Raw genomic sequence first — 22,263 nt, 5'->3', positions numbered from 1 at the left:
GCATTTGTAACAATCTTCAGTCAGAAGTGCCGAGTGGACCATCCGATGCTACCTGAACTGCTGCGCTTTTCCAGCATGACTCTAATCTAGAATCTGGTTTCCAGCATCTGCAATCATTGTTTTTATAAAGAAACGGTTGGAGACACTGGATACTATAAAGGCTATGGGCCCTGATAACATTCCCACAATAGTACTGAAGACTTGTGATCCAGAACTTGCCGGTCCCCTAGCCAAGCTGTTCCAGTACAGTTACAACACTGGCACCTCCTCTATAAAAAGCAGGACAAATCCAACCTGGCCAATTATCGCCCCATCATTCTATTTTCAATCATCAGTACAGTGATGGAAGGTGTCACCAACAGTGCTATCAAGCAGCACCTGCTCAGTGACGCTCAGCTTGGGTTCCACCAGGGCCACTCAGCTCCTGCCCTCATTGCAGCCTTGGGTCAAACGTGCACAAAAGAGCTGAATTCCAGAGGTGAGGAGAGAGTGACAGTCCTGGACATCAAGCTGCATTTGACCCAGTGTGGCATCAAAGAACCTTAGCAAGACTGGAATCAATGGGTATTGGGGGCAAACTCTCCACACAGGAAGGTGGTCGTGGTTGTCAGAGGTCAGTCACCTCAGCACTAGGACATCTCTGCAGGAGTTCCTCAGGGTAGTGTCCTAGACCCAATCATCTTCAACTACTTCATCAATGACCTTCCCTCCATCAGAAGGTCAAAAGTGGGGATGTTTGATTGTGATTGCACAATGTTCAGTACCATTCCTGACTCCTCAGATACTGAAGCCATCTGTGTTCAAATGCAACAAAACCTGAACAATATCCAGACATGGGTTGATAAATGGCAAGTAACTTTCAGCCCTTGACATTCAAAAGCATTACCATCATTGAATCCCCACTATCATCTTGAGTGTTACCATTGACCAGAAGCAGAACTGAACCAGCCTATAAATACTGTGATAGTAAGAACAGGTAAGAGGCTTGGAATCCTGTAGCAAGCAATTCACTTGACTCCCCAGAGTCAGTCTGCCATCGACAAGGCACAAGTCAGGAGTGTGAGGGAATACTCCCCTCTTGCCTGGATGAGTGCAGCCCCAAGTATATTCAAAAAGCTTGACACCATCCAGAACACAACATTCAGTTTACTGGCGTCACATCTATGTACAGTCACTCCCTCCGACACCGCTGCTCAGGAGTAGCAGTGTGTACTATCTACAAGATGCACTTCATAAATTCACCAAGACCTCTTAGCAGCACCTTCAAAATCCTTGACCACTGCCATCTAGAAGGACATGGACAGCAGATACATGGGAACACTACCTTCGAACATACTCAACATCCTGACTTTGATTGAATTACTTCACTATCACTGAGTCAAAATTCTGGAACCCACCTTCCCTAAGGGCATTATGGGTCAAGCCACACCAAATAACTGTGGTGGTTAAAGAAGGCAGATCACCACAATATTCTCCATGCTAACCCGTGATGAGCAATAAATGCTGGCTCAACCATCAACGTCCATAGCTCCCTTTTCTCTCTGAGTAGCTGGCAGCTCTCAGGGCCAATGTCCACAGTACTGGGGACTTCATGGTTTGGAAAGCCAGAGACTGGCCTGTTAAGTGCCTGAGGACATTTACGTCTCATGGGGCCTCCTCCTAAAAATGCAGCACAGGAAGATCCCACAGAGTCCATACCAGGAATGAAGCATGATGGGGAAGATGAAAAATGGGAGTGATGAATGATGGGAACGAAGAAAGATCAGGGTAATGAAAGATCAACCTGATGAAAGATCAGGGGTAATGAATGATCGGGGTGATGAGAAATGGAGGTGTTGAAAATTGGGGATGATGAATGATAGGGGTGATGAGAGATGGGGGTGATTAATGATTTAGCTCTACTTTAGAGGTGAAGGTGAGAGAAACAGTTAATTAAATATGGAAGTAAATTGACGATGACAATCTGCAGTGCTGGTGCTTCAATGAAGCAATGCCTGTGAGTTGCTCATGAATTCAGTGCGTGCATTTTTGGGTAGTGGCTCAGTGGTTAGCACTGCTGCCTCACAGCGCTGGGACCTGGGTTCAATCCCAGCCTTGAGCAAATGCCTGTGGAGTTTGCACATTTTCCCCACGTCTGCGTGGGTTTCCACTTGGTGTCCTCCCACAGATGTGCGGGTTGCTTGGATTGGCCATGCTAAATTGCCCATAGTGCCCAGGGATGTGTAGGTTAGCCTTGGCAAATGCAGGATTACAAGAACAGGGTAAGGAGGTGAGTCAGGGTGGGATGGACTTCAAAGGGTCAGTTTGGACTTGTTGGGCTGAATGGCCTGTTTCCGGACTGTAAGGATTCTGCACAAAAAGATGGAAGCCCAAAAGTTCAGGAGTTGGAGGTTTGAAATTGTTGCTTTAATAACTTGGGGTGAAATTATTTTAAAGGATGCTGAAGTTCTACAGAGGGAACGAGGGTAGCAACGAATACAAAGAAATGGTGAGAGGTGCCCTTCACAGTGACTGAAACATTGGGAGTACAAAGGTCACAGAGGATCACAACGTCAATGGGATGGTCAAGAATATGCTTTGTTGAGTTGATAATGGATGGAGAGATTTACAGTTGATTTCAGGAAGTAGATTGCAAGTGGATATGAGATGGAGATTAAAGCACTCGAGTAGGATTCACTTCGTGTAAAAGCGGCAAGTTATCTCAGTGAAAAATTCCATATCACTGATGGAAGACAAATGTTTTTGAAGGAGAGATCAGGCTAGGGGAACAAAGTGAGGTGCTTGAAGAACGTGACGATGCCAGAGGGGCAGGAGATTCCCAAAGTGGAGAACTTGACGATATTTATACCTTTCGGTGGGCTGACTGTATGAGGAGGACATTGTCATTGCTGGCTCCTAGTGCCCACACTGCGTAGAGAGGCTGACAGGGGAGCAGGAGGAGGAGACAATTATGGTTGTTGCTCAGCTGATGATGAATGTCTGGGAAAGGTCTTTGGAAGATACTGGGAGAGACACAGAGAATATGGGTCTATTCGTAAGGCGTTGAAACCCGGAGCTGCAGCAGTAATTGAGTTAGTTTGGGAGATTTTCATGGGCTTGCCATTTCAGTGCCTGAAGGGTTAGTTGCACCACTGCAGAAAGAAAATATTGAGATAGCCATGCCACCTGCTGGTGATACAAGGTATTAAACCAATCTTCAACTGGAGAATAAACAGTGTGCTCTTTATGAATGAGTCTAATTCTTTACACCACGACCATACTCCATTCCAAAGTCAGAAGGTTATGGAACTAACCTAGGATTCGAATACGTGGTCTCTCAGTTGATGGCGAACTAGAAATAATTATTGTATGTATTAATTGATCACTTAGGCAAAAGTGAGGACTGCAGATGCTGGAAATCAGAGTCTAGAACAGAGTGGTGCTGGAAAAGCACAGCAGGTCAGGCAGCATCCGAGGAGCAGGAAAATCAACGTTTCGGGCAGGACCCCTTCATCAGGAATGAGGCAGGGAGCCTCCAGGGCGGAGAGATAAATCGAAGGGGGATGGGGCTGGGGAGAAGGTAGCAAAGAGTACAATAGGTGAATGGGGGTGGGGATCAAGGTAATAGGTCAGAGAGGAGAGTGGAGCGAATAGGTGGGAAGGAAGATTGGCAGGTAGGACAGGTCATGAGGATGGTGCTGAGTGGGAAAGTTAGAACTGAGGTAAGGTGGGGGGGAGAAATGAGGTAACTGGTGAAGGTGCAGGTGAAACTTTGATGGATGTGGAAGGCTCCTTTGGGGTCTTGGATGGAGGTGATGGAGGAGGTGTGGGCACAGGTATTACAGTTCCTGCAGTGGCAGGGGAATGTGCCAGAATGGGAGGGTGGGTCGTAGGGGCGTGTGGACCTGACCAGGTAGTCACGGACAGAACGGTCTTTGCGGAAGGCGGAAAGGGGTGGGGAGGGAAATATATCCCTGGAGGTGGGGTCTTTTTGGAGGTGGCGGAAATGTCGGCGGATGATTTGGTTGATGTGAAGGTTTGTAGGGTGGAAGGTGAGCACCAGGGGCGTACTGTCCTTCTTACGGTTGGAGGGGTGGGGTCTGAGGGCGGAGATGCGGGATGTGGACGAGATGCGTTGGAGGGCATCTTTAACCACGTGGGAAGGGAAATTGCGGTCTCTAAAGAAGGAGGCCATCTGGTGTGTTCTGTGGTGGAACTGGTCCTCCTGGGAGCAGATACGGCGGAGGCGGAGAAATTAGGAATACGGGATGGCATTTTTACAAGAGATAGGGTGGGAAGAGGTGTAATCCAGGTAGCTATGGGAGTCGGTGGGTTTGTAAAAAATGTCAGTGTCAAGTCGTTCGTCACTAATGGAGATGGAGAGGTCCAGGAAGGGGAGCGAGGTGTCAGAGGTAAATTTAAGGTCAGGGTGGAATGTGTTGGTGAAGTTGATGAATTGCTCAACCTCCTCACGGGAGCACGAGGTGGCGCCAATGCAGTCATCAATGTAGCGGAGGAAGAGGTGGGGAGTGGTGCCGGTGTAATTACGGAAGATCAACTGTTCTACATAGCCAACAAAGAGACAGGCATAGCTGGGGCCCATACGTGTGCCCATGGCTACACCTTTGGTCTGGAGGAAGTGGGAGGATTCGAAGGAGAAACTGTTAAGGGTGAGGACCAGTTCGGCCAAACGAATGAGAGTGTCAGTGGAAGGGTACTGTTGGGGACGTCTGGAGAGGAAAAAAGGGAGGGCTTGGAGGCCCTGGTCATGGCGGATGAAGGTGTAGAGGGATTGGATATCCATGGTGAAGATAAGGCGTTGGGGGCCAGGGAAACGGAAGTCTTGGAGGAGCTGGAGGGCGTGGGTGGTGTCTTGAACGTATGTGGGGAGTTCCTGGACTAGGGGGGATAGGACAGTGTCAAGGTAGGTAGAGATGAGTTCAGTGGGGCAGGAGCATGCTGAGACAATGGGTCGGCCAGGGTGGTCAAGCTTGTGGATCTTGGGAAGGAGGTAGAACTGGGCAGTGCGGGGTTCCCGGACTATGAGGTTGGAAGCTGTGGGTGGGAGATCTCCTGAGGTGATGAGGTTCTGTATGGTCTGGGAGATGATGGTTTGGTGATGGGGGGTGGGGTCATGGTCGAGGGAGCAGTAGGAAGAGGTGTCCTCGAGTTGACGTTTGGCTTCAGCGGTGTAGAGGTCAGTGCGCCAGACTACCACTGCGCCCCCTTTATCCGCTGGCTGAATGGTGAGGTTGGGATTGGAGCAGAGGGTTGGAGGGCTGCGCGTTGTGAGGGTGAGAGGTTGGAGTGGGGGAGGGGGGACGACAGGTTGAGGCGGTTAATGTCCCGGCGGCAGTTGGAAATGAAGAGGTTGAGGGCAGGTAATAGGCCAGCGCGGGGTGTCCAGGTGGATGCAGTGTGTTGGAGGTGGGCGAAGGGGTCCTCGGAAGGTGGGCGGGAGTCCTGATTGTGAAAGTAAGCTCGGAGGCGGAGGCGACGGAAGAATTGTTCGATGTCACGTCGTGTATTAAATTCATTGATGCGTTGACGGAGGGGGATGAAGGTGAGTCCTTTGCTGAGGACTGATCATTCGTCCTCAGTGAGTGGGAGGTCTGGAGGGATGGTGAAAACTCGGCAGCCCGGGAGCTGGGATCTGGTGTGGGTGTGGAGCTGGGAGTGGGGTCGGAGCCAGTACCTGGAGTGGGTGTGATGGTGGGGGGAATGGGGGTGGAGGTATGAGCTGGGGTAATGTTGCCCTCGGGGTTCTGGGGTGTGGGGATAGTGACAGTGGGGTCTGTGGGAGGTGTGTCAGCAGAATGCAGGTGAATGGCGCTGGTGGAGGCAGAAGTGGTGGTGATCATGGCAGTAGGGGTGGCGGGAGTCACTGAGCGTGTGGCATCAGCGATGATGTGAGGGGCGGAAGTGGCTGTGGGAGTGGCCATGATGTGGGCGGAAGTGACATCATCACTCAGCGTGGGGGTGGTAGCTGCATGAGCCGCATGGCTAATGGCGTTTCCGAGGCCAGGGGAATCTTCTGGAATGTTTGAGGAGCGCTGGTTTGAGGTGGGTGGATAAAAGTTTGTTGTACTTACAGTTTTTGATGTTTGAGATGGAATTGAAATACTGTTTGTTGAGAGTATGAATTCTCCTGAGGATGTAGTACAGAGATATTGCCCACTCACCCGAATGGGTGAGGCTGGGGCCATCACCATTTGAGATAAAGGGCACAAGTTTTAGAGGGGACGTGAGGAAAAGTTTTAGAGGGTGGTGGGAATCTGGGACTCACTGTCTGTAAGTGTGGGAGAGGTAGAAACCCTCATAACATTGAAGCAGTATTTCGATATGCAGTTGCACACCAAGGTATTTAAGGCCAAGTGTTGGAAAATGGGAGTCAGGAGGTGAGTAATTTGCTGCAGAATTCCTAACCTTTGACCTACTGTTGTAGCCACAGTATTTATATGGCTCGTCCTGGTCAATGGATGTCAATGGTGGGAGCTTCGATGATGGTAATGCCATTGAATATCAAGGAACAAAGATCCAATTCTGTCTTGTTCTCAAATACCAGCCTGCTTTATCCTCTCCTTGTTAGGAAGCTGCACTCTCCAAGGACACCTTGAAATGCCGTGATTACCAGTCAAGTGTTGAATAAGAGATAAACACAGAGAATACTGGAGAAACTCAGCAGATCTGGCTGCACCCGTGCAGAGAGAAACAGAGTTAATGTTTTGAGTCTGATTAGGTAGATCTGCATGCTTATTTCAGATTTCCAGCATCCATACTATTTTACTGTTAAATGAATAAGGGACTCTTGGATATCCTGAATCTGACATTAGAATTAGAATATTAACCTTTCTTGTCATATCTTTTCAATGAGAGTCTATATGTCGCCAATTACAGCACTGATGTAGATACAGAAGTACTAGGCACAGCTTCTTTAGTTACAAGATCTTAGTCAATACTATGATAAAATATCCAGCATTACAGACATAAAGTTCAGTACAACAGACCACGCTGACACCTAGCTTCCAGTCTGTACAGGGCCCTGGCTCTACACCATGCTGGCAACAAACCACACCAGGAAGCCATTGTGGGAGCTGAGAGGTCATCACCCCACGCTGGGGGTCACTGCACCAGGCCAGAAGTCACCACGCCAGGTCGGGAGGTACTGGCTAACCATTATAACCATCCATTCCCTGCCTATGGCATTAACAGATATTGTCACTGTATTAAACATTCGGGGGGATTAACATTCAAAGCAGAGTTTGTGTTCCCTGTACAGTAGTATTAAAGTCTGACGTGCTAATTTTTTCCAGGCTCATTTAGACAAATCATAAGAAACAGGAGTCTGAAGGAAAATAAATGTAGATCAAAACCTTTGTCAATTTCTGCTTCACTTGATGACAGCCTCTGTAATTGGAGATTTGAAAATGCTTGCTGGATTCCTGGATTGTCTCTAGAGGGGTGAGTGAATAATGTTTGCTGCCAGTTCTGAGGAAGAGTTGAAACGTTAAATTTGTTTCTCGCTCCACAGACTCGGCCATACTTCTGCTGAGTTACTCCAGCATTCTCTGTGTTTGTTTCAGATTTTCAGTATCTGCAGCACTTTGCTCTCGCGGGCCTTATAAAATACTCGAGTAATCAGAATCTGATGATTTTTTTTTCCCTTGCTATTTCCTTCTGATACAGGGAGCACCTCACCTTGAATCCACCTGAGGTGAGGGATGCGGAACTGCTGTACGCAGGCTGGGGAGTCAAAGGCCAACAGCTGGTGAGAACATGCTTTACTCATTCGTGCAGAGCTATTTGTGTTTCCTTAGCATCTCCCAGGGCTCTACCAACAACTCTGAGTCAAAGTGAAGTTTGAAAATGTTCAGGGAAATTGATAGTTCCATCATCAAATGAGTCTAGATTTTCTTCCTAACCAGGTTTGTAATGTTCAGTTTGACATTTGGAGAAGAGTTTTCAGGTTAAAAGTGTAGAGTTGTGATAACTGCAAAGGGCACTGAATGTCCAAAGCATTGTAGCTGCTTCCATGATTGAAAATGTAGTTCGTGCCCTCTCACTCTACTTTTGTATTGGCCAACATTAATTCATTTCTGACATTTGACTGAATCCCAGTGTATGAACATTGCTCCTCTGTTATCAGCCAAATGCAGTACGGTGTGGCTTGGCTTTTCAATCCAGTCTCCAGTTAACTCGCAGGCAAACAGTGCAGGTTCGATCTTTCCGCCATTTTTGGGTGATGGACAACGTTATTAGCATCAGCGTTTAAGGTGATTATACACAGTCATAGAGACGTACAGCACAGAAACAGATGGTGGGCAGCACAGTGGTTAGCACTGCTGCCTCACAGCGCCAGAGACCCGGGTTCAATTCCCGCCTCAGGCAACTGACTGTGTGGAGTTTGCACGTTCTCCCTGTGTCTGCGTGGGTTTCCTCTGGGTACTCCGGTTTCCTCCCACTGTACAAAAATGTGCAGATTAGGTGAATTGGCCATGCTAAATTGCCTGTAGTGTTAGGTGATGGGGTAAATGTAGGGGAATGGGTCTGGGTGGGTTGCGCTTCAGCGGGTCGGTGTGGACTTGTTGGGCCGAAGGGCCTGTTTCCACACCGCAAATAATCTAATCTAAACCCTTCCATCCAACTTGTCAAGGCTGACCAGATATCCCAAATTAATCTAGTCCCATTTGCCAGCACTTGGCCCATATCCTTCTCAACCCTTCCTGTTCATATACCCATCTTGATGCCTGCGTCTTTCCTCTGGCAGCTCATTCCATACACTCACCACCCTCTGTGAGAAAACGTTGGCACCTGAGGTCCCCTTTTATATTTTTCTCCTCTCACCCTAAACCTATGCCCTCTAGTTCTGGACTCCCCTAACCTGGGGAAAAGACCTTGACTATTCATCCTATCCAGTCAATCATAAAATGTTTTGAACACTTTATAGATACTGCATCATTCCTAATTCAGATACAAAGGAACCTCGATTGTCCGAACGAGATGGGTGGGCACTATTTCTCTTGGATAATTGATTATTCGGTTAATCGATCCAATGCCTTTCCTCTGGGAGTTTTCTATTAAGTCTGCTCCCTCTTCAGGAGACAAAGCAGCAGCACACGGTACACAAGCCCCTGCCCCCACCTCCCAACCCCTTCCGCCCCCAACCCGCCCCTCCAACACCACCCCCCACCTACCCCCCAACCCCATCCAACACTGTCCCCAAACCCCTCCAACACCACCCCCCACCTGGCCCCCAACCCCATCCAACACCACCCCCCCTGGCCCCAAACCCCATCCAACACCGCCCCCCTCGCCCCCAAACCCCTCCAACACCACCCCCTAACTGCCCCCAACCCCATCCAACACCCCCCCTGCTCGCCCCCAAACCCCTCCAACACCACCCCCTACCTGGCCCCAAACCCCATCCAACACCGCCCCCCTCGCCCCAAACCCCTCCAACACCACTCCTCACCTGGCCCCAAACCCCATCCAACACCGCCCCCCTCGCCCCCAAACCCCTCCAACACCACTCCTCACCTGGCCCCAAAACCCATCCAACACCACCCCCGCTTGCCCCCAACCCCTCCACCACCACCCCCCACCTGCCCCCCAACTCCATCCAACACTGCTCCCACTCGCCCCCAAACCCCTCCAACACCACCCCCCACCTGGCCCCCAACCCCATCCAACACCGCTCCCACTCGCCCCCAAACCCCTCCAACACCACCCACCAACCAATCCCCAACTCTCGCCAACCCCGCCCGCTCTCCCAAAACCTTGTCCAACCCCGCACCCACCCCCGCCCCAAAACTCGTCCAACACTGTTACCCGGAAGGGCTTTTACCCGAAACATCGATTTTCTTTCTCCTCGGAAGCTGCCTGACCTGCTGTACTTTTCCAGCACCACTCTAACCTAGACTCTGGTTTCCAGTATCTGCAGTCCTCACTTTTGCCTGGTTGATTTTAACCCGACTGTGAATCCTGTTACAAGGATGCCTACCTTGAAGAAGTCCTCCTCCTCTCTCTACAAGAATCTCAGAGAGTCTCTCTCTTACTGCATCCCCCAGGTCATCTCCTCTGCCCTGAAGCTCTTCAACCATGTCCTGAATCCAACTCGCTAGGTTAGTAAGTTTGTTGATGGCACAAAGGTTGGTGGAGTTGTGGATAGTGTGGAGGGTTGCTGTAGGTTGCATCGAGACATTGACAGGATACAGGACGGGGCTGATAATTGGCAGATAGAGTTCAACCTGGAAAAATTGAAGCCATTCACTTTGGACGGTTGAATTTGAATGCAGAATACAGGGTTAAAGACAGGATTCTTGGCAGTGTGGAGGAAGAAGGGCTTATGCCCGAAACATCGATTCTCCTGCTCCTCGGATGCTGCCTGGCCTGCTGTGTTTTTCCAGCACCACATTTTTCAACTCAGTGTGGAGGAATAAAGGGATCTTGGGGTCCATGTTCATTGCAGAAATGTCTGTCATGTGGGGGGATAATTTTAAGGTGATTGAAGGAATGTTTCGGAGAGATGTCAGAGGTAGGTTCCTTACTCAGAAACTAGTGGGTGCACTGCCAGCCGTGGTAGTAGAGTCAGATACATTAGGGACATTTAAACAACTCTTGGAGAGGTACATGGAAGTTAGTACAAGGAAGGTTATGAGATTGGTCTGATCTTAGAGTAGGATAAAAGGCCAGCACAACATTGAGGGCTGAAGGGCCTGTACTGTTCTCTGTTCTGTGTTCAATGTTCTCCTCTCTGACACCTCACACTTACTCCATCTCTGCCACTATACCCAGCTTCTATCAATGCTCATGCTCTAAACGGATGTTGCCTGGTATGGTAGGAAGATTGTATGAGGAAAGGCTGAGGCACTTGGGACTTTTCTCATTGGAGAAAAGATGTTTTAGGGGAGATTTGATAGAGGTGTACAAGATAATTAGTGGTTTAGATAGGGTTGACAGTGCGAACCTTTTTTCCGCGTATGGAGTCAGCTGTTACTAGGGGACACAGCTTTAAATTAAGGGGTGGTAGGTATAGGACAGATGTTAGGGGTAGATTTTTTACTCAGCGGGTTGTGAGTTCATGGAATGCCCTGCCAGTATCAGTGGTGGACTCTCCCTCTTTATGGTCATTTAAGCGGGCATTAGACAAGCATCTGGAGGTTATTGGGCTAGTGTAGGTTAGGTAGGCTTCGGTCGACGCAACATCGAGGGCCGAAGGGCCTGTACTGCGCTGTATTTTTCTATGTTCTATGTTCTCGTTACGCCCTGCAACACCTTGCCTGTTCAAGGCGTGTGCCCTCACTCTCCTGGGTCTCCAACAGTAACAGCTGTGCCACCAAACTTCACAACCCTTCATACCAGCCCCTTTCTCATACCAGGAGGTATACATAGCTCCTGTCAGGGTTGAGTGACGGTCTGCCTGGCATTTGACCCCTCACCCCTAATGTGGAGAATGTCCTGACCCTGACTGGCCTGACTGTCGGTGTCTGAACCCCCGGACTGGAACCGGAGGCTGACCTTGACTTACTGAGCTAGCACCCCCTGACTGGACTATCCCCTTTGACTTGACTGAGGCCTCTGCTGACAATCAGGACACGCCTCCTGGATTTGTGCCTGTGCTAAACAGCAAGGCAAGACAGAAGTAACGTGAGGGAGAAAGTGAGCACTGCAGATCAGAGTCGAAGAGTGGGGTGCTGGGAAAGCACAGCTGGTCAGGCAGCATCCAAGGAGCAGGAGCCCAGTATCTCTGGCTGAGGGAGCAAAGCACAAAAAGGAAGACATTGCAAGGCAGGGATGCTGGGAATGTCCGGGTAGGATCAGAGTCAGGAAGCACTTTACGAACAAGCGAAGAGACCAGCAATGCAGCCTGGTGCAGTCCAAGAGCAGGGAAGGTGTATGTCCCTGAGCACACAGTGTCCTTGCTGTAACATTAAGATGATAGTGGCTGCTGCAGTCCAAGTTACATCAAAGGGGGCAGAATTGTGTGTGTGTGTGCGCATGCTTGATAGAGTGTGTGTGCGTGAGTGTGACAGAGGACTTGCCTGTGAGACACTGTGTGCCTTTGAGAGAGAGAGCATGTGTATGAGAGAGGGTCTGTGTGAGAGTGAAATACCAGACGCAGGATGACAAACCAACCATCACAGCCGCAGTGAATACCATGGAATAATTAATCTTGATTACTGGAAGCAATTTAGTGTTTTGTTTCAAGTTCATTTACTGTTACCTAACAGGAACTAATGGTTATTGTACATTTATAGTAGGCAATGTTAATGAGCACCACCCTATAAAGGGATAGTAGATGGCACATCTTTTTCTCTCTCTACTGTCCTCTTTCACAATGGCAAGGGAGTACCATAGAATTGTCTAAACAGTCATGGGTAGGGCCCTGGTCTCACTTTGGAACAAAAATACTCAGCGCCTGCAGAGTACAAGCCTTAGCCATTGACCGTTAAATTGTATCTAGACCAACCAGTGTCCTTTCACGACATTACTGGAGGGTGATCAGGGAAAAAATGGATAACAGTTTAATGTGGGAGGGAAGCATTGGCCTGGTGGCATGATCGCTGAACTGTCAATCCAGAGACCCAGGTAATATTCTGGGGACCAGGGTTTGAATCCTGTCATGGAATCTGTTGTCAATTAGAACAGTACAGGAACGGACTCTCCGGCCTCCTGTGTTGTTCTGAACATCATTGTTGGAAAAATCCATCTTATTCACTTAATACTCTTTGGGGAAATAAGCCATCCTTATCTGGTCTGGCTTACATGTGACTCCAGACCCACAGCAATGTGGTTGCTTCTTAACTGCCCTTTGGGCATTTAGGGATGGACAATAAATGCTGGCTAGGCAGTACCACCCATATCCTGCACATAAAAAAAAGACCAAATGATTTTACAGTCTTAAATAAAATGGCATTTACTTAAAAAATGAATGCTAAAGAGTGAGAGAAATACCTCTTTAAATATAATCCTATTTTCACATCAACTAGTTCAGAGATGTATGACTCTGGAGTAGGTGGGAATTAAACCCAGTCCTTCTGGAACACTGCCACCACAGTATAAAGATCCTAATGTAACTACAATAGATAAATATTAAACTGATAAAAATAAATGATAAATAATAATGGTATATGTTAAACTCACCTGATGAAGTTTTAGTTGACCAAGCTCCATCTAGTGGCATATGTGAGATGGTGCAGTACAGCCTCTGCTTTCAGAGAGAGCCCAGGAATTCAGTGCAAGTTCTCAATGGCAGCCTGGACAGAAGCAAACCATGGAGTTTCAAAAATAAGAAAAAGGAGGTGAGAATGCTTACCAAATTTGGTCACCCTTCCTATTTATGTACCCACCTAGATCCATCCCTTTTAAATTGTTGTAATTGTACCAGCCTCCACCACTCCCTCTGGTAGCTCATTCCATACACGCACTACCCTCCACGTGAAAAAGTTGCCCCTTGGATCCCTTTTAAATCTTTCCCTGCTCACCTTCAACCTGTCCCCTCTAGTTTTGGACTCCCCTATCCTGAGCTAAAGGCCTTGACTACACACCCTATCCATTCCCCTCAGGATTTTAAAAACCTCGATATGGTCACCCCTCAGCCTCTGAGGCTGCAGGGAAAACAGCCCCAGCCTGTTCAGCCTCTCCCTGTAGCTCAAACATTCCAACCCTGGCAAAATCCTTGTAAAACCTTTCTGAACACTTTCAAGTTTCACAACATCTTTCCTATAGCAGGGAGACCAGAATTGAATGCATTATTTCAAAAGTACTGGATTAGTGGTGCTGGAAGAGCACAGCAGTTCAGGCAGCATCCAACGAGCAGCGAAATCAACGTTTCGGGCAAAAGCCCTTCATCAGGAACTTGATTCCTGATGAAGGGCTTTTGCCCGAAACGTTGATTTCGCTGCTCGTTGGATGCTGCCTGAACTGCTGTGCTCTTCCAGCACCCCTAATCCAGTATTTGATTTTCAGCATCTGCAGTCATTGTTTTTACCTTATTTCAAAAGTAGCCTAACCAATGTCCTGTACAGCCACAACATGACCTCCTAACCCCTGTACTCAATGCACTGACCAATAAAGACTGTTTAGAATATGGTGCTCACTCCTATAAGGAGATGAGGTGGGCAGCATAAAAGGAAGCTACAGAGATTTAAATGGAGCGGTCAGAGAGAGTTTGATCGATTGGAGTAAATAGGCCGTTTTTGTGCTGTAAGTACTCTATAATCCAATATAATGTATCACATTCTGTTTTGCAAGGTGATATGGCATATGCTCCTATTGTCCTGTTGGGCAGCCCCAGATCAACAACACAACCTGCATTAAAATAGTCTCTGCATCTGCACCTGGAACTTCTGCCAATCATCATAAAACATTATGAGACACTCGTGGCATCTGATTTTGCGAGCGATGGCAGTCCTTTGAAATCTTCCGCATTAATGGCTTCCTGCCATTCTTCTGCCCACTAACATTTCGTGTCCAACTCAGGGCATTATTCCAGAGCTGTCACCTCTGATCTCACAGTTGACACGTGACAATGTGACATAATCTCAGTCCATGTCTGCTAACAGGCAAATAAGTGAATATCATCAAATATAAAAGCAGGGAAGTAAAAATGACACCAGCTGGAAGTAACCTCAAGAACAGCAGAGTTGTGAATGAGTGACTGGGAGCTTTAGGTTTTGCAGAAAGCCTTAAGGGCAAACGCTGCCAGGAATCTCACTTTGCAGTGCGTAGAGGGATGAGACAGCTGAGTATTATGGCCGACAATATTTTGCTGCCAAACAAAAGTCCTAAGGAGCTGCTTTGAAATATCAACTCAAGCAGCTGCACTCCGGCATATCTGAATGCCAAATTCCCCGGGGGAGTCGTCCTATTGAACATAAGCAGATATCAGCAGGACACTGTTTATCCAATTTATATTTCATAAGCTGAACATTAATGATTGCACAAGAAGCTGCCAGAATGCATCTGCAACAGGGGCAGGAGAAGGAGGGAATAAAATCAAAAAGGGGAGCAGGAAATCAACAATTCCAGCAGGTGATCAGAGTCAGGAGACATCACCATCGCTGGCATCCAAAATTCAAAATACTGCAAGCGCTGGAAATAATAGTGAAATTGCTGGAAAAACTCAGCGGATCTGACAGGATGCATGGAGAACAAAGCAAAGTTAATGTTTCTGGTTGATGACCTGTTCGTTGGAAGGGTTTGAAAACGTTGACTCTGTTACCCTCCATGGATGGGGCCCCTGGCTTGCTGAGTTTTCCCAGTATTTTCATTTGCTCTTGTCTCCAGCTGCTTGCTGTGCAAGATAGACCTAGTAAGATAGCAAGGTTAAATTGCAAGGACTTCAGACCTTGGGTGGCATTGGTTTGGATTTTGCAGTTAGCAGAAACGGAATGAATGGTGCTTATTACATTTTTGCCCATCCAGGAATTTTGGGATTTCACATCACGAATTGCAGTAATTAGATATTTAAAATAGAGCAACAATTACAGCCAAATTAGGGATAAGTGTCAACAAGGCAAGCAATGGCATGTGTGTCTTTAGCAAATCTAAAACCCATATTAAGTTCCTGCAAGTTTATTTTAGTTAAACAGTGGAAGATGTGCTAAGTGGTTGCTATAGAGATCTCTTTGAAAGGTTGCATTTACATATAACCGTAGATGACCAAAACGTGCAGCTGCTCAGAGATATCGAAGCAGACTTTTGTAAAATTAGCACCAGTCAGACCATGGAGCAATATTTGTGGACTCCCCTGAAGTATGGATTGATCAGTCAGGCACACAACAGCATGTTGTCTGACGGTGCAGGGATGAAGGGAGGAGGGAACACTACATTGAGATACAGGGTCAGCCAGACGGAGCAGGCCCAAAGGGCTGAATGGCCTGAAAGGAAAATACTAAAAGAGGTTAAACAGCAGCTACAAACTCTGATGGGGCATTGCTTCAAAAACGTAGTCAGTTAATGACATATTATAAAAGGTGAAAATTACAGAAGCACCTAGATTGCACAGGGTGTTGATGCACCTCAGGCCTTTGGGGACCAGGTTTCTCTGTCCCTATGAATGTGTTGGATAGATGACTTTGAGAATTCAAAAGAGTGCCATGAAATCTTTCATATTTATCTGAGCATACAGAGGGAGCTCTGAGCGTGTATGTGTGGTCTAACTCTATTTAGTCCCTCTGATGTAAGGTGTGTTTCTCATGTATGTTTTAGCTCAGTTGGCTGGAGGGCTGCTTTGTGTCACAGACTGACACCAACAGCATGTGTTCAATTCCCACACCGGCCAGGGTTAGCATGAATACAGACTTGAGGGGCCAAATGGCGTCCAACATTTCTAATGTGACAAACAGGCAATACACGATCAGTTACCTGTGATCATTCTCATTGATGCAAACTGAAATGAAAATCAGGAGAGAAAGCTAGCCATTGATTCAATCTGGGAGTCTTCCTCTGCTACCCAGAGTTGAACATATTTGCTCAAAACTTGTTCATTACTGGTATTAGTTTAATCAGTGTGTAGCTACTCAGTGAGTCCTATTCTCACCTCTGTAATAGAGATGGTACATTCCCCTGTCTGAGGAGAATTAAATAGAATTGTGGCTCGTGCCACTGCTATTCCAAAGTTCAAAGGTGCAAACAAACCGAGCAGATTTTGTGAAGGACAACACTAATTGAAGTACATAGATAGGCAGTTTTCAGTCATCTGTTTGTGTCTCTGATCTAAGCGCATAAAATAAAAAACAAACAGCAAAGAACAGTAAGAATAGCTTCTATCTAATGAAAATCCCATTCTTGCAGTCAAAATGTATAGACTGTTTCTGAATTATGGCCTGAATTCTCATTCTGAAGAGTAATTCTTCCACTGCCTGAGGTTGTCATGACAATTTATCAAGTGTATTTTCCTGTGTGACAGTGGAGTCAGTACAAGGCAATCTACCAGCCTGTTGCACTAACATTGCTTCAGCTCATACCTCTGATGCATATTGAGTGAACTCTTTTTGTTTCAACAAACTTCTACAACTTAATGGCAGCCTGTTAGGAGTATTCCTTCTGTGTAACCAAAGGGTTTCACTTCTAATGGAGGTGCATGCCTTAACACAATCGTGTAAATATTGCGCGCTGTTTTGGTGCACTCAGTCGCCCACGTACCAGTATTAATCACTGCATGAGAATAAGTGTGGAATTTTGATTACTCTCAGGAGTAGGAGCAACACAAGGCCTGAGGGGGAAGAGGGAGCTCAATTGAGCGGAAGGCCGAAATGATGACAAACTGGAAGTCACCTCAAAAATCCATAAGTTCCATACACCTGCATATAAATATCTTTTCGTGGTATAGTCCCTGATAGAATGCAGGAAATGAGGCAGGTCATCCCGCATCTACAAACAGTGTTGTGATAATGATCAGATCATTTGTTTTAGTGATAACAATTGAGCAATAGGTATTGGCTGGATAACTCCTGTTCTTCCAAGTATTGCCATGGAGTCTGTCACATCCATCTGAGCATCCAGAGAGGGCTTTGTGGTGTTTTACTGTGTGTAGGTGGGCAAACTCTATTTAGTCTCTGTGATGTCGGGTGTGTTTTTCATGCATGTTTTAGTTGAGTTGGCTGGGCGGCTGGTTTCAGATGCAGACTGATACCATGACAGCACGGGTTCACTTCCCACACCAGGCTGAGATTAACATGAAGATCCCCCACCTTCTCAACCTCGCCCCTGACTTGAGATGTGGTAACCCCAGGTTAGACTCACCACCAATCATGTTTCTCTGAGGAGAAAGCAATCCTCTGGGACAATAGCAACTTTATATTTTGAATCGAATTAAGTTTAAGTTTAAACTTTTACTTGAGTAACATATGGTTTTTTTCTGGGTGAGTTTGATAATTAACTTGTAGGTATTTCTTTAGCCATGGTGACTCCCTTTAAAAAGGCATGAGGGAGGTAGCTTTCAGAACTAGTGTGTCACTAACAAGTTGGAGAAATTGAGGACTGCAGATGCTGGAGATCAAAGTCAAGAATGTGGTGCTGGAAAAGCACAGCAGGTCAGGCAGCATCTGAGGAGCTGGAGAGTCGATGTTTCAAGCATAAGCAATCCTGATGAAGAGCTCACCTGAAATGTCAACTCTGCTGCTCCTCGGATGCTGCCTGACTGGCAGTGCTTTTCCAGCACCACTACTTTTTGACTGTGATTAACAAGTATTTCTGACCAAGTAAAGTAACCAACTGCGAACCAAGGCATCAGTTTGAAATTTCTGGTATTAGTTCTTTAAACTTAGGGGGAGCACCCGCACCTCACAGAGAGAGGCTTTCGTTTTATTTTCATTTCAGAACAATTCTGCAGAAGTGCTCGGATGAATAAGGATGTGTAAAACATCCTGAAAAAGAAGACAGTTAGTTACATTTGTTAAAACTAGATCAGCTTAGAGTAAGGGGTTTAATGATGGTCTCAGACAGAAATTGTTTTTAGGTGAAAGCAAGGACTGCAGATGCTGGAGATTAGAGTTGAGAATGTGGGCGGCACGGTGACACAGTGGTTAGCACTGCTGCCTCACAGCACCAGAGACTCAGGTTCAATTCCCACCTCAGGCGACTGACTGTGTGGAGTTTGCACATTCTCCCCGTGTCTGTGTGGGTTTCCTCCGGGTGCTCCGGTTTCCTCTCACAGTTCAAGGATGTGCAGGTCAGGTGAATTGGCCATGCTAAATTGCCCGTAGTGTTAGGTAAGGGGTAAATGTCGGGGTATGGGTGGGTTGCGCTTTGGCGGGTCGGTGTGGACTTGTTGGGCCGAAGGGCCTGTTTCCACACTGTAAGTAATCTAATGTGGTGCTGGAAAAGCACAGCAGGTCAGGCAACATCCGAGGAGCAGGAAAATTGATATTCTGGGCAAAAGCCCTTCATCAGGAATTGTTTTTATAATATCAAGAATAGGTTATTTGAAGATGAAAGTGTAGGAAATTTCCAGGTAAAGGCTAACAAATTTTCGAGACTGGGAGTTAAAGTTGCAGTTAAATTAAGCTTATCAGGGTATTAGGGACTGGGATTCTCTGGTATGCAACAGATGTTTTTGAGATCTGTCAGAATGATTTTAGAATCTGTAAAGGAGGGTTTTGGGATTGTGATTTAACTATGTGTTTAGAAGTCTTTAAGTTTGTGTTATATGTAAACAGTTTGGAGTATTCTATTTTACCTTCATCGCTTTTGATTAACTTCTGTTTTAATGTTAAAATCAAGTCTGCAACATTGTGTGCTTATGTTGCAGTGAGAAACCAGCTTGTTAAAGCTAAAACAAAACTGGATCAATCAAGCCAGGTTTGGGCTGGCACGGTGGCTCAGTGGTTAGCACTGCTATCTCTCAGTGCCAGGGACCCAAGTTCAATTCCCGCCTCGGGTGACCTCCTGTGAGGAATTTGCATATTCTTCCCATGTCTGCGTGATCCAGATGTTTGAGTTTCCTGCCACAGTCTGAAGATATGCAGGTCAGGTGGATTAGCCATGGGTTATAGGGTAATGGGCCTGGGTGAATTGCTGATCAGAGGGTCAGTCTGGACCTGATGGGCCAAATTACCTGTTTCCACACTGTAGGGATTCTATGAAACCGGATTTCAGTCTGTGATCTGACTTGCCCAGTAATAATCTCAGCTGGGATCATAACATCTCTGAAAGGGCTGCAACTTGAGTCTATGGAATTTTCTATGAGAGCTGTTTATTTCCAGTTTATTCTAGACAAATGTCATCTCATGACAGCTGTCAGTGTTCCTGCTTCCTCACAGTTCTCTTGACATAATCACATGAAACAGACATAATTGGACAAATTGCTGATGTTAACACCCACCTCACCCCCACCCTACACTTCCTTTATTGTCTAATGTGAAATGCAGCATCTCTGACAGTGCAGTCCTAAGCAGTGACCTTACAGAGGTGTATAAAGTCGTGAGCTACATGGATACGGTAGGGGAGTTCAAAATGGCAGGGCATGGGTCTCAGGTGAGAGAGTGGAAAAATGTAAAAGGGAACTAAAGAGCAACTTTTTCATGCAGAGGATGGTATGTGTATGGAATAACTTTCCAGAGGAAATGGTGGAGACTGGTACAACTACAACATTTAACAGGCATTGGATGGATATATGAACAGGAAGGGTTTAGACGCATATGGCCAAATGCTGGCGAATGGGACTAGATTAGGTTAGGATATCTGGTTGTCAAGGGTGAGTTGGACTGAAGGCTGTTTCCGTGCTGCACAGCTCTGTGACTCAATGACACTGTGGACAGCAGTGTTGGGTCCGACTTGATTTTCATGTTTGAGTCTTTGGACTCTCATAACACAGGCCACACTTGGAGCAAAGACAGGGAAACATGAGTAAAATAATATTCACTGGTCACCAGCAATGGAAACAAAGTACACATAATTTATCTTCTCCATGCTGTGATTTTTTTTAACTTTTTGTTTGGTTTTTCATTGGACAATATCTGATTGATTGAGAAAGAAAGCATGAGGTATTCTGTCTGTGTAACCCTGCTAATCTCCAGCAAAAGTTAACTAGGGAGGAAACGTTCTCCTTAAAGAAACATTGAATATTTATGAACAAACGACTTTGCCCAAGGTCACGTTTCGATATGTATTTTCTTTGGACTGCAGGTATTGGAGAGGATGAAAAGGTTTTGCACAATAACACATGAGGTGAAGCTGTCAGTGCTCCGAGAGAAATCCCACATCATGTGTCTTTAGACTGACTGACAGCCTCAGCTTTATTACTTCTGAAGACCAAAGCCTTCTCCCCTTTGATTTAGTTTCCTGGTTTCCTCACGTTGTTCTGTCCACACGCTGACGTAGCAATGAAAATCGGAGAGAATTTGCTGTCAATCTTTGGAAAATTTTTATTAGAGAAGGTAAAGAAGATGCAATCCTGGACTGTTACAACACAGACAAAGATTATTCAGCCCTCATACTTTGATGTTCAGCTCATTCAAAGAACTTTCTAATTCCCTCCCAATCAACATCGTAAGGATACAACACTGTAGTTGTAACTACTGTCAGTGTACAGTACTGCAGGTAAAGTCTGAAGGTGTGCAGAACTGTAGCTGTAATCACACTGTAGGTGTTATCGCTGTAGGTGTACAGCATTGTAAACATGCAGCATTGGAGGTGTAATCACTGTAGTTGTGCAGCACTGAAGGTGTGCAGCATTGTACTTGTAATTACTGTGGATGTGCAACAGTGGAAGTGTAATTACTGTAGATGTGCAGCACTGTAGGTCTGCAACACTGTAGTGGTGCAGCACTGTCGGTGTAATTACTGTAGGCGTGCAGCATTGGAGGTGTATTTACTGTAGGTGTGCAGCACTGAAGGTGTGCAGCATTGTACTTGTAATTACTGTGGGTGTGCAACAGTGGAAGTGTAATTACTGTAGATGTGCGGCACTGTAGATGTGCAACAGTGGAGGTGTAATTACTGTAGGTGTGCAGCACTGTAGTGGTGCAGCACTGTCGGTGTAATTACTGTCGGTGTGCAGCATTGGCGGTATATTTACTGTAGATGTACAGCACTGTAGGTGTACAGCATTGTTGGACTAATTACTGTAGATGTGTATCTCTGTAGGTGTAATTACTGTCGGTGTGCATCATTGGTGGTGTATTTACTGTAGGTATGCAGCACTGTAGGTGTAATTACTGTAGGTGTAATTACTGTAGGTGTGCAGCACTGTCAGTGTAATTACTATAGGTGTGCAATATTGGCGGTGTATTTACTGTAGGTGTGCAGTATTGTAGGTGTAATTACTGTGATTGTGCAGCATTGTAGGTGTACAGCATTGTTGGTCTAATTACTGTAGATGTGTATCTCTGTAGGTGTAATTACTGTCGGTGTGCAGCATTGGCAGTGTATTTACTGTAGATGTGCAGCACTGTAGGTGTAATTACTGTAGGTGTGCAGCACTGTAGTGGTGCAGCACTGTCAGTGCAATTACTATAGGTGTGCAATATTGGCAGTGTATTTACTGTCGGTGTACAGCATTGTAGGTGTAATTACTGTAATTGTGCAGCATTGTAGGTGTACAGCATTGTTGGTCTAATTACTGTAGATGTGTATCTCTGTAGGTATAATTACTGTCGGTGTGCAGCATTGGCGGTGTATTTACTGAAGGTATGCAGCATTGTAGATGTGCAGCACTGTAGGTGTGCAGCTCTGTAGGTGTAATTACTGTAATTGTGCAGCACTTAGGTGTGCAGCATTGTTGGTCTAATTACTGTCGGTGTGCAGCATTGAAAGTGTACAGCACTGTCGGTGTAATCT

The 22,263-nt window shown here is 46.4% G+C and overlaps 1 protein-coding gene across 6 annotated transcripts in view; it reads left to right on the top strand.

Annotated features, from left to right (window-relative positions):
• Positions 1 to 22,263, top strand: part of dpp6a (dipeptidyl-peptidase 6a) — a 1,516,786-nt gene that overhangs the window by 1,243,158 nt on the left and 251,365 nt on the right. For all 6 annotated transcript variants that reach the window (XM_072576237.1, XM_072576239.1, XM_072576236.1 and 3 more), the window contains one exon: positions 7,666 to 7,747. In XM_072576237.1, coding sequence (XP_072432338.1) covers positions 7,666 to 7,747 — 82 coding nt within the window. The remainder of the gene's footprint in view (positions 1 to 7,665; positions 7,748 to 22,263) is intronic.

The sequence above is a fragment of the Chiloscyllium punctatum genome, chromosome 8, assembly GCF_047496795.1.
Source record: "Chiloscyllium punctatum isolate Juve2018m chromosome 8, sChiPun1.3, whole genome shotgun sequence".
NCBI lineage: Eukaryota > Metazoa > Chordata > Chondrichthyes > Orectolobiformes > Hemiscylliidae > Chiloscyllium > Chiloscyllium punctatum.
Note: the sequence above shows the minus strand (reverse complement) of the source record. Positions and strands in the feature narration are given on the sequence as shown.